Source organism: Aquarana catesbeiana, linkage group LG05 (genome assembly GCF_042186555.1).
Source record: "Aquarana catesbeiana isolate 2022-GZ linkage group LG05, ASM4218655v1, whole genome shotgun sequence".
Classification (NCBI taxonomy): domain Eukaryota; kingdom Metazoa; phylum Chordata; class Amphibia; order Anura; family Ranidae; genus Aquarana; species Aquarana catesbeiana.
In genome coordinates, this window is record NC_133328.1 from 595176391 (window position 1) to 595190337 (window position 13947).

The window sequence follows — 13947 nt, forward strand, 5'->3', positions numbered from 1 at the left end:
AAACACCCATATGCTACATTTAGTTTGGCACTTGCGTTCTCTTCTCAGTTGGTTCCCTGGCCATACTAGCTGGGGAAATTGACACCAGGACACGGAAGTGATGTTTTACAAATTACTTTCAGGTAATTAATAGGAAGAGGAGATCAGCGGATGGATGTTCTTGTGCTCACTAAGACAGCCAAGCACAGGGGTCTCATGATCTTGAAGCTGTTCAGTCCCCTCCGGGCATATAGACCCACCTAATGGGATGCTGAAGCTTGACTGGAAAGGATCCCATAAAAATCTTTCTTTTAGCCCAGGCAACGATAGACACAATGGAAACATGTTACTTTATTTACTGCATGCCCAAGCGCTCTATCCCATGTGAAAGATTCCCTTGAAATAGTTGTAGGCCCTACTTTCAAAAAAATGGTAATTATTATTGTCTAAAGTCATGTATATGGCAGTTGTGCAGTCTGGAAAACAAGCTCAAAATAATCTTTCCAGTGTAGACAGACAATTCAACAAAACCATTCATATTCAAAAAGACAGAAAATAGTTAAGTGAAAGCCCTACAGCTTCTACACTGGAACACAAATCAGATGTGTTCTTGTCATTTCAAACTGACTCAGTTAAACTAGTGGCTTCCCAATGTCATCTTGACAGCTGTGTTAAACTGATAATATATCTATGTTTCCAGTGTTGCAGACAGTAAAGTGACTGATTTTCTTTCAACACTGTGTCCCATATTTTTTTTTCAACTAAGGTATTAATTTTTACTATAATTCTCTCACTTTGTTTTCATACAATATAGTTTTCAGCATAGTGATTGTACAAAATAATTGTACAAGTGGCCTTTCAATACAAAGCAGTGGCAAATTACCAGCCAAGGCGTGAAAAACATTAATTAAAAAAGTTCAGCAATTGCCCAGATAAAATTGTTCTCTTACCTTCATAATATATTTTAAAGCCATGTGCGCTTACTGCAAAGTCACTGGTCAGTCGCAATGAAAATACAGGTCCCGTGCTTGTTACAGGAGGAGGAAGATGGAACCCCGTTAGCCTGAAATATATATTTATATAGAAAATTAAGACATACATTTTTATTACCTATTTCATAAAGCAATTCTTTATATTGTTCTGAAATTGTAAAAAGAAAATAGACTTTTAACATTTTTGATAAACTGATCATTTTTACATCACTTGCCTAATATCTTTATTTTATTAAGGTACTTATATAGTGCCATCAATTTCCACAGTGCTTTACATATATGGTACATTCACATAAGTCCCTGCCCTCAAATAGTTTATAATCTAAAGGTCCCCAACTCACATTCATACATACACATACTAGGGTCAATTTAGACAGGAGCCAATTAACCCACCAGCATATTTTCAGAGTGTGGGAGGAATTTGGAGGAAACCCTTGCAGGTACAGGGAGAACATGCAAACTCCAGGCAGGTAGTGTTGTGGGATTTGAACCGAGGGCCCTAGTGCTGTTAGCCAGAAGTGCTAACCACTTAGCCACTATGCTGACCCTATTTTACAAATAAACATGCAAAGGGAGCCAGTGCAGAGCAACCTTTGCTTTCCAATAAGAAAACCCAGCACTGCTTTCTTATGTGGCTGTTGCTATACTATTGAAAGCATTTAAGGACCCATGTAGGCTAGTAAACAAAGACAGAGGCATGTTCCTCCCCTGGCTCATTCAGAGAAGATGAGACTTACAAATTTGGAGACCATATTACACAAGCTTTTAAGGATATTCACAGCATAGCAATAAATCAGTGTAAAAATTCTAAAGTTAAACAACCTCTTGTGCACCAATTGAAGGTTGCTAGTGGTAACTATTAAATATTCGTAGAATGCTAATTTGTAGTCCTGTGAGCCTCCAGGTAATGACCAAACCTGGTCTCCAACATAGTGTATCTTTGCAAATGATCAGCTGCTAACATTACGCATGTCTCATAACCATGCAAAATAGTTAAACCAAATAGTACACACGCTGCGCTTATCAAAATAAAATGTAAGAAATTTCTACTGCAATATTAATAAAGTGCTATTGTGCTAAACATACAAAATATACAAAATCTATTAATACTATACATTAATGTGAAATAAACTTCAATGAATGAATAAATAGGTAAAAGTGCTCCAATCAGCCTGTGTATTGCAAATATTCCACAAAGCTTGAGCAATTTTCAAACATTAATAAATAATTCAAAACAAATATCCATGCGATTTAGTGTTGCATTCATGCATTTCAGTGCTGCATCTATGCAATATGGTGTTAGTGCAATGTTCAAACAATAAAAAGTAAAAAAATACAAAAAAACGCATCCATGCATCCATCCAATAATCAAATTAACAGTCCGGTTTAGTGCTGCATCTATGCAATATGGTGTTAGTGCAATGTTCAAACAATAAAAAGTTGTATGTATAACCTGTTGGGAAAGATTAGCATGCCACCCCATACCGGCCCATTTGGTTTATATTAAATATTTGTAAACAGTATTTGCAATTACATAACTTAAGATAAATATGTCACTATATCATCCAATACTATACAGTATATAGAAATACACAGTGCAATTTTTAAAAGATAAATGAAGAAATGTGAAGGGAAGAGATTTTGGAAGACAACGCTGCTCATGGTGTAACATCATAGGCCAGCAAAGAGCAAAACAAGGTTTCTCTCTCAACTTCACTACTCCCCCTTGACTTCACATTACATCAGCTCTTTCTCCAAAAACTGATGACACCATACCTGCCAAAAAAATTAAGTATTCTCAGTTGACTGACAGTTCACTAATATATTAAAGCTCAATTAGCTGTCAGCTAAAAGAAAAAAAATAATTCCAGCCATTTGGGAAAGGAGAAATCATCATATTCAGAAAAATAGGCACACTCTGCAGTCCTGCTTCTTCATAACATTAAGCACATTTTTACACAGAGTTTCACAGCTGCTATCTAGTGATTACTAAAGAGTTGTGACATCATGAGGGAGAAATGAAGAGCTCACAACAGTATCTATGTACAGATACAGTACTGTTTAATGGATAGCACAAGAAATAGCTGGGGTCACGTTAAATTAAATCTTTCCTAAAAGAAATATGGAGGCTTCCATTGATGATCTTCTTTAGAAAAAGCAAGTTGCCTGAATGCTGGCCAGGGGTTCCATGTGCTCATTGACTGGAAACAAATATGTAAATCCAGTCATAGGTCTTATCTACACACATTTTCTGAATTAGTGACTCAAATAATTAAAGCCAGAAGGGTCAGCATAACAGCCTGGCAACTGGCATTTTTAGAATGAGAAGTCAGCAATGACAGCCTCCATGTTCATCCTGGAAAAAGTTTATTTTAATCTCTGTATAAAGTAAACATTTAGCATTTACAGAAAAAATGAATTCCTTGTGGGGAACTAGCGAACCAACATTTATTTTCATAGTATATTATTTCAGTGCTTTGCCACACTGAAAGATATATATCATCTCAGCAACTGTTATCTCTGAACACAATAGGTGGAATTTATCAACATTTTGAGCTAATTTGTCATGCTAAATTAATTGTTCCCATTTGTTTCAGACAGCTGAAATGCTATTTGATGCATTTTTAGATGGCAACACAATCACAATAGTCTGTCAGTGAACAAATACTGGCTAAAGGAAACTACAATAAAATAGGGAGTTTGCTGTTTGTTAACCAATCTAATAAATATAAATTATAAACATTATTGTTCTACCAGGTGATTCAATTATTTTAATGTTGCGTAAACAGTTGAGCCTGTAACTACAGAAATGTGAGAGCTTATGTTGCAAAATTAATTTTAATATATGCATGCTGTTGGTCATCCATTCTCATCCTTGTCCTGGCTTATGGCAAACAATCACATTTCTCAGGGTATACTGCCTGTATGTTTTGACTCACTTGGAAGTACTGTAAGTGGCGCACCAAAGGAATCTTAAACAAACATTTCAAGAGTAAAAGTTTACCTCAGCATGCATCTAAGTTAAAGGGGATGTAAACCCTTGTGTTTTTTCACTGTAGCCTCCCTGATGGTATTCCCGAGTGTGGCTCGGGGATAAATTTCAGCACCATTAGTGGTAACCCCGAGCCACACTCGGGATTACATCTCAGGATCCTGGTGCAGGTTACTTACCTTGTCCCCAGGATCCTACGATGTCCCCCCGCGGTGTCTGCGGGCTCTGTCCTCCTCCAAAGCCTCTCTGTGCCAGGCTCCGTTCCCTGCGAGTGTCGCAACGCATGGGGGCGGAGCCTGGCGGCAAATTCAGAAAATGTAAAAATCATAACACATACAGTACTGCAATCTTACAGATTACAGTACTGTATGAAATTATTTCACATCCCTTTTGTCCCCAATGCTTTGGCCCATGCCCTGCATGCAGTTTTATATGATATATACTGTTCTTTCTGCCTGGAAACTTGAGATTGTCCATAGCAACCAAAAAGTGTCCCTTTACATCCAAAGTGGCTTTAGACCAGCTAGAAAACAGTGATAGTAAATTAGAACACTTGCAGAATTGAGCGATAGTGAATTGTGGGGAAATTTATTTTATTATTATATTATAATTTTTTAAAATTATTTATATTTATTTATTATATTATAATTTATGATTTTGTGTTTCAAACCCATCATCACCATCTTCATCAAACCCGGGATATCTACTAGACTCTTGGTGGACAGATCTAAGTGTGCTATTGCTAAGAATTACAGGCTTATAATATAAAACACCAAATTTCTATGCAAAATAATTGTACCGCAAAAATCTGAAATAGTCATACCGCCAGGGAGGTTAATGCATCCTATACAAAAGTATAACATTTTTTAAACAGTAGTAGTATGACCGGTTACTTTGTTTTGAATACAGCCTCATTTATATCCATTTAATGACCAAGACATGAGTCACCACAGTTGCCATTAAAACCAGGTAAATTTTAAAGCAAGAAGCAAATGCAAAATCCATACTTTAAGCATTGCAAATATGTTGCCATTGATGGGTTTCAAGAATCCACAAATCCATTTTTGGTTGGACTACTGCTATATCTTCTCACCAAAGAACAACAATTTTAAAGTGTATGTTGAGTTTATTTTATTTATTTTTATTTTGTTTTGTTTGTTTTAAATGGAGACCTTTTGTGAAAGTATTATTGTTGTCTGTGTTGCTGTTGGAGAGATTCATCCTCATGCTTTGTTCTGGTGACCATTGTTAACAAGATAAAAAGTGAGGGGAACCCACAATTTGGAGTTGTAATCATAGCAAGACATAGGGGAAAGTCTTCCCAAGTCTTCCTTTTTTCACTTTGGAGAGATCACCTCCCTTTTTCTGTTGCATCTCAAGGACAGGAGGTAAAGAGAAATCTCCCAGTGAAACACAGACAGAAAAGGATAACTTGATATGTGTCTTAACCCTCTCGTACTCTATCTGAAAGGGAAAAAAAAAATATGGGCATAACATAACCACTAGCCGACCTGCAGCCGTCCTTATACTGTGGCAGGTTGGCTTTCCTGGGCAAATCGTCGTAGCTGTACATCGGCCCTATAAATAGACTTGGCAGGTGCCCGCCGCATAACATGGGAGCTGATGCATGTGCCCAGCGGCTGCGATGTCATCCGGCACCCGCGATTGCTCCTGAGAGAGAACGGGGGATCTATCAATGTAAACAGACAAATCCCTGTTCTGTCAGGGAGAGGAGAGACATCTGCTGTTTCTAGAGATTAGAAACAGCAATGTCTCTCTACTCCCAGTCAGTACACTGCCCCCACAGTTAGAAATACTCCCTAGGACACACTTAACCCCTTGATCGCACCCTAGTGTTAACCCCTTCCCTGCCAGTGACATTTATACAGGAATCAGTGGCTTTTTTTTAGCTCCGATCGCTGTATAAATGTCAATGGTCCCAAAAAAGTGTTAAAAATGTCCGATCTGTCTGCCCCAATGTTGCAGTCCCGTTAAAAATCGCAGATCACCGCCATTACTACTAAAAAAAAAAAAAATAATAAAAATGCCATAAATCTATCCCATATTTTGCATAAACCAATTATTATACACTTATTACGATTTTTTATCAAAAATATGTAGAAGAATACATATTGGCCTATATACAGAATGTGAAAAAATGTAGCGCATAATAAAGAAAAAATTAAGAAAACATTTAAAGTTGAAGCACAATAAAGTCCATGAAAACACAAGTCCTTCAACCTAATATGGTGAGCAAAAATAAATGCAAAAAAGTCTATAGACCAAAAAGCAGATAAATAAAATGTGTAATGTCCAACCATATGTGAACACGGACACAATCACTGAGGATGGTGGTTGTTCTAAGTGTTGACAAACTACAGGGTTGATCCGTGGAAGAAAACCATGTCAAACAAATGATGGCATCAATGAGAGAATAATAAGTAAAAACTCTTACCAGATGGAATGGACTCCCCTGTCAGTGACATGGAGTCTGAAAGGCAATGTGCCATCCCGGGCAGATAGGGAGATATCCAGGTAGTCGGAACTTCTGGGTTGAACTCTGCAGGAACTCCAGGGATTGCCAGGTAGGTAGTCACGATGGGAACCCACGACGATGAATGAGGTATTTTATTGCTAAAAAAACCAGTACAATAAATAAACTGTGATCACACTAAAATCAAGGGCAACATGGAAAGCCCGACGCGTTTCGACCCAAAGGTCTTCTACTGGGGCATGCCCCAGTTTTTTTAGCAATAAAATACCTCATTCATCTGCACTATGTGGAAGCACCCCTTTTTTCTTTCCACATATCATTCTGATGGGAGTGAATGCCTAGTCTCTGTCATATGAAGCACATTCCATCTGCCAGATTCCTACCGTGGGTTCCCATCGTGACTGTGATTGTGTCCGTGTTCACATATGGTTGGACATTACAAATTTTATTTATCTGCCTTTTGGTCTATAGACTTTCTTGCATTTATGTTTGCTCACCATATTAGGTTGAAGGACTTGTGTTTTCATGGACTTTATTATGCTTCAACTTAAATTTTTTTCTTAATTTTTTCTTTATTATGCGCTACATTTTTTTCACATTCTGTATATAGGCCAATATGTATTCTTCTACATATTTTTGATAAAAAATCGTAATAAGTGTATAATAGTTGGTTTGTGCAAAATAGGGGATAGATTTATGGCATTTTTATTATTATTTTTTTTTAGTAGTAATGGCGGTGATCTGGGATTTTTAGCGGGACTGCGACATTGGGGCAGACAGATTGGACACTTTTGCCACTTTTTTGGGACCATTGACATTTATACAGAGATCGGAGCTAAAAAAAAAAGCCACTGATTCCTGTATAAATGTCACTGGCAGGGAAGGGGTTAACACTAGGGTGCGATCAAGGGGTTAAGTGTGTCCTAGGGAGTATTTCTAACTGTGGGGGCAGTGTATTTTTTCTTAATTTTTTCTTTATTATGCGCTACATTTTTTTCACATTCTGAATATAGTCATTGTCACACTGTATGTAGCTGCTCCTCTTTCACTAGTTAGCGTAATGTTTTGTTGCACATCTTTATACATATTGGCCTAAAGTGTTGATTAAATTTGTTTTCTAAAACTTTTTTTTGGATATTTATTATAGCAAAAAGTTAAAAATATTGTTTTTTTTCAAAATAGTCACTTTTTTTGTTTATAGTGCAAAAAATAAAAACTTCAGAGGTGATCAAATACTTCCAAAAGAAAGCTCTATTTGTGGGAAAAAAAGGACGTTGATTTTGTTTGGGTACAACGTCGCACGACCGCGCAATTGTCAGTTAAAGCGAGGCAGTGCCGTATCGCAAAAAATGGCCTTGTCATTAATGGGGCAAATCCTTCCGGGGCTGAAGTGGTTAACTATTGTCATATGCTGCCACATTTTATTTTGACTGTAGTCTAGTCCCAAACATTATATCATGTTAGATACAGTATCTCACAAAATTAAGTACACCCCTCACATTTTTTAAATATTTTATTCTGGGGCTGCATGAGTGCGGCTGGCACTGGGGAGCTACAGTTCATTAAGGGAACTATGAATGTGAACATGTGCTGTGACATACTGAAGCAAAACATGATCCCTCCCTTTGGAGACTGGGCCGTAGGGCAGTATTCCAACATGATAACGACCCCAAACACACCTCCAAGACGACCACTGCCTTGCTAAAGAAGCTGAGGGTAAAGGTGATAGACTGGCCAAGCATGTCTCCAGACCTAAGCCCTATTGAGCATCTGTGGAGCATCCTAAAACAGAAGGTGAAGGAGCGCAATGTCTCTAACATCCACCAGCTCCGTGATGCCGTTATGGAGGAGTGGAAGAGGACTCCAGTGGCAACCTGTGACACTCTTGTGAACTCCATGCCCAAGAGGGTTAAGGTAGTGCTGGAAAATAATGGTGGCCACACAAAATATTGACACTTTGGGCCCAATTTGGACATTTTCACTTAGGGGTGTACTTACTTTTGTTGCCAGCCGTTTAGAAATTAATGGCTGTGTGTTGAGTTATTTTGAGAGGACAGCAAATTTACACTGTTATACAAGCTGTACACTCACTACTTTACATTGTAGCAAAGTGTTTCTTCAGTGTTGTCACATGAAAAGATATAATAAAATATTTACAATAATGTGAGCGGTGTACTCACTTTTGTGAGATACTGTATGTATATGGTTTAGATATTCAACATAAATGGCTTAAACTGATTTTCCGCTCAGATGTAACCTTCTAATTTGTATGTGTGCTCTCACTGAACATCTGTATGATTTACTTATGTAATTTTGCCCTGGAAGAATGGACTTCCACATCCAAATGGCTTTTAGCACAGCTAATTTGTTTTCTCTTTTGTTTTTGTAAGAAAACATTGTTTTTGTGACACAGACAGACATGTGAATTCATCTGTGAATGGAGGTGTAAGTACAGCGGATGTTACCATACCACTTAGCAGTGTTGCTAATTTACATCTTAATTATTGCAGACAAAGTCAAGTTTTAGCATTTTTTTTCTACTATGAAATCTGTGTTTCTTTTTCCTTTTCTTGCCCTCCTCCTACTACACCTCTTGCTAAACTGATGTTTTGCTTTTAGAAAACAATAAATGATTAAGGATGGGTAGAACACCCCCCTTTTCGGTTCACAGCAGAACTCCCAAACAGGGCAAATGTTCTAACCCAAGTCAAATCACATTTAAAATGACTCACTGTTGCAATTTCCGGCACCCAGCTATTGAAAAAATAAAGAAAAAAAACAGTGTGGGGTTCCCCCCAGTCTATACCAGACCCTTTGGGACAGGTATGGATTTGGAGGGGAACCCCACAAAAAAAACTGTGTGGGTCCCCCCTACATCCACACCAGACTCGTATCTGAGCACGCAGCCTGGCAGGACAGGAAAGGGGGGGACAGGCGAACGCCCCCCTTATGAACCATGTCAGGCAACATGCCCTCAACATGGGAGGTGGCTGCCCCCCCACCCTAAAGCATCTTGTCCCCATGTTGATGGGGACAAGGGCTTCCTCCAAACAACCCTGGGCTGTGGTTGTCAGGGTCTGTGGGTGGGTGGGGGGGCTTATCAAAATCTGGATGCCCCCTTTAACAAGAGAGCTCACAGAACCCGCCCCCACATGTGAATGGGTATAAGGTACAAAATACCCATACCCATTCACCAAAAAAGTGGCAAAAAGTAATAAACACAAGAGATAGTTTTTGACAAATCCTTTATTAAAAATGTTTTATTCTATTGTTCAGCTGTCAGCGGGGAAACCCATTGACAGCTGATGACTTACCCTGCAAATTCGGGTGTTCACCGAACGGCCAAATGGGCAAATGTTCGGGCCGAACCTTTCACCCATCTCTATAAATTTTATAAATAGAATTTGTACAGAATTTCTAGGGATGCTTGGATTAGAGAAGAAAGAAAATGTGCTAAAAATCTTCCAATTATGCCGCGTACACACTATCAGAAATGCCGCCAACAAAACTCCGATGAGAGCTTTTGGTCGGAAAATGCGATCGTGTGTATGCTCCATCTGACTTTTGCTGGTGGAATTCCAGCTAGCAAAAGATTGAGAGCATGTTCTCTATTTTTCGGTTGGGAAAAGTTCCTATCCGAAAATGCGATCATCTGTATGCAATTTGGACACGCAAAAAATCACGCATGCTCGGAAACAATTTGACGCATGCTTGGAAGCATTGAAGCATTTTCTCAGCTCGTCGTAGTGTTGTACGTCACCACGTTCTTGGCGGTTGAAAGTTCAGAGAACTTTGGTGTGACCGTGTATATGCAAGCCAAGCTTGAGCAGAATTCCGTCGGAAAAACCATTCAAGATTTTTCCGCCGGAAATTCCGCTCACGTGTACGGGGGCTGTACGGGGGGGTTACAGTAGCTGGTGCTACACTAGCCATTAGCCACCACAATATGTTTTAACACAAACATGCACTATTCACAGCATTCACTGTTGCAATTCTGTCCTTTAAAAAGTGTCTGAAACATTTGCTGCTATGGTAGCCCTTTATAGAAGCAAAATGATTTTATTGCTATATAGGGCATTCGAGTATTCAGAGATTTAACTGGGTGTTTGTTTTTTTATATATATTATTAAAATAAATAGAAAAACAGTGCAGGAAATACTTATGCCCTGTGCACATGGTCGGATTTTCTGACGGAAAATGTGTGATAGGACCTTGTTGTCGGAAATTCCAACCGTGTGTGGGATCCATCACACATTTTACATCAGAATTTCTGACACACAAAGTTTGAGAGCTTGCTATAAAATTTTCCGACAACAAAATCCATTGTCGGAAATTCCAATCGTGTGTACACAAATCCGACGCACAAAGTGCCACGCATGCTCAGAATAAATTAAGAGATGAAAGCTATTGGCTACTGCCCTGTTTATAGTCCCGATGTACATGTTTTACGTCACTGCGTTCGGAATGATCAGATTTTCCAACAACTTTGTGTGACCGTGTGTATGCAAGACAAGTTTGAGCCAACATCCATCAGAAAAAATCCATGGATTTTGTTGTCGGAATGTCCAATCAATGTCCGACCATGTGTACAGGGCATTACAGTAAACATACTGCAAAACAGACAGTAGCAACAGTAAAAAGGGGACTAAATGTTAAAAAAGAAAAAACTTAAAACAACGTATAAGCACAAAGTAAAAAAAAAAAAAAAAAACATGTTGAATCCCTCAGGAAACTATGTGCATGGTCTGCTCTATCCTGTGGTTGCTGAACGCACTGACTGACAGCGCTGCTCACAAGTAGACAATTAATTCAATGTGATTGACAGTGCTGGTTTCTGGCAGCAGGAACAAGCTTTAGCACTAGCTTCACAAAAGCAGGAGGAAAGGTTAGCTGGTATCATTTACAACACAAGCACTCACAAAAGTGGAGGATCTGTCAACATTGGGCTGTGTGATCTATCAGCAGGCAGATTGATTACACAGCTCCATCAGTGCTGACTGATACACCGGTATTGAAATGCAGTAACAAAGCATTGTTGATGAAGACTTTCTGTAATCTAGGTAGCTTCTATTAGCAAACAGGGACTTCCAAGAAACACCACAGACTTCTATGGCAGCAGCATCAGTTGGGTTTACAGTAGGGAGTGTAATGAAGCAGGAGGCAGGTGCCTGGAGGGAAAACTTACATCTGATCATGATTCACTGTTATCTAGCCACCTGCTGCTTTTATGGTCTGTAGAGTTGCAACCTCCCTGGCAGGGAGTTATGTGCATTATTGTCACTTGCAGTCACTGAAAATGACTGGCAGCAGCAAGTTGCTCCCTCAGGTTATATTTCCCTGTGCATCTTTTTGCTTTTAGCTGACTCTCTTGGGTGTTGCAGGTACAGCAAGCTGAGCAAGTCCTATTGGGGGAAGGCATTAAATTGTCCCAAATGACCAATAAAAGCCTCCATTTTCCTATTATGTTTTGCAGTGAGAACCTAAGAGAACGAGCAGTGCCTATAATGCTGGCTGTAACTCCCTATACGAGCATCCAGAAATTGGGCATCAGCCTAGGATGGAGCTACAGTTAGCACAGATAGAAATAAAATATTACTTTTAACTACTAACCACAGCATGGATCTAAACTGGACCAAGTGCTGTAAGGTGTCCTGGGGCTTCAATAAGGTTTCCAACATTGTGACAATACTTTTTCTTTAACCATTCCCCATCCCATACCTAATCACCTCCATTTTTTATAATTCTGCTATGGACCTGTTTATTCGGTAACAACTTTGTCATTACTTAAGATAACACGGTAATACATACATTGTTTTTTTGCAGACAAAAAAGGCTTTCTTTTCATGATATTGTCTTGCAACAACGTTTTTTTTCCTTTTGCAATCCTTAGACAATATAATGTAACGAAACTCAACAAAATGCACTTTTTATTTTTTTGACCGGTGTTAGTTTAAAAATAAATATTGTTACTGCAGATAAAAAGAGAACATGTTATTCTGTAATGTGTCCTGTTAAAAATTACATTAAATTATGATTCTGGTAGAAAGCATTGCAAATTTATTTACACATTTTTTTATTGTGAAATATGTATATACATGTTAAATGTCTAAAAATATTAATGAACAAAACAAAGAAAAACAAAAAATATTAAATATAAATATAATAAATATCAATGGTTAATAAAATAGTTAAAAAAAAAGAAAATCAGGGGGAAAATAGTAATTGAATGGAGAAGGAGAATAAGGAGTTAATTAGGACTGATTACAGTAAATTAAGGAACATTTTACACACAAAAAAAAATACTTGTGGAAAACTAATTTGGCAGATTCACCTCCTGTTAACTTCAGTTGAGTTCAACATCCAAACCTTTAATATGTCTGGCTGAACCTCTGAAAACAAACCCAGGTGTGTACAGTAAATCCCTATTCACCATCTCCACTGCTGTTACAGTTCAGCAGTACCAAGGATCTATCATGTAATTTAGTGGGGGCATTGCTATGGCCACTAAATGACAGACTTTGGGAGGTTGGGGAGGGCAAACTTGCCAAACATGAGCAATTCATTACCTGTTCAGCAAATTGCGGATAGACTATGTTCAACACAAGTCCAAAGCTCATTCATAGTACTGGAGTATTTTTATGTGCCCAGCAGACATGCCTTTGGTGTTGACTATTCTAAATACATCTCTATTTCCATCTGGCAAGGTTTTACAATCTGACAACAAACATATTATTTACCATAATAACATTACAATTTGTTATATAATATGGAACTTATGTAATTATCAGAAAGTCTATTGTGTTGTATTGAAGCATGTAATATAGGTGTGTTTGGTGTCTAACTCAATGGCATCTTTCCATACATTAGTGTAAATACTTTTTATGAAAGTACTGTAACTCCATGGAGTTTTGGAATGTGAACCAGAGTAGAAAGCTTGAGATGTAAAAAAGTAAATTTTTAGTTCAAAACCCAGACTTGCAAATGTGGATTGCTCACTAGACAGTTTACAGGCTATTTACTACAACTGATGGTGACACTGTGTTCAGTATGGCTTCCCCATTCGCTCCACACAGTTGGGACTTGTCAGACCTCACTATCATTATAATGATTACTAATATCCACTACTAATGGCACCATTTCTGTCACTATTCCAATTACTATATTGCTCATACACTATTAATTATAGTATAATTGCTGTGATGGACACATAAGGAGTAATAGAAGACCTAAAACACCAAATGTATAGGCACTTGTGGGTGTGATTACTGTTCTGATTGCTTTTCTGTAAGCTCCAGCAGAGCCTTTGGTCATATTATCAGCACTAGAAGAGACTAAAGTACAATCTTTTCCAGGAAAGGTTTATGCACCCCAACAGGACTATTAGAACAGTTTGATATTTTAGTATAGGTCCACTTTAATAGAGATGTCCCCTTTTTGACTGATTCAGACAAATTGTAATTATTATTACTATTATATAAGGAAAGTATTTT

General features: G+C 38.2%; 1 protein-coding gene across 1 annotated transcript in view; it reads right to left on the reverse strand.

Moving 5' to 3' along the window:
* Positions 1–13947, reverse strand: part of CSMD3 (CUB and Sushi multiple domains 3) — a 1635173-nt gene that overhangs the window by 1293012 nt on the left and 328214 nt on the right. Inside the window, exon 3 of the mRNA XM_073632169.1 lies at positions 930–1042. Coding sequence (XP_073488270.1) covers positions 930–1042 — 113 coding nt within the window. The remainder of the gene's footprint in view (positions 1–929; positions 1043–13947) is intronic.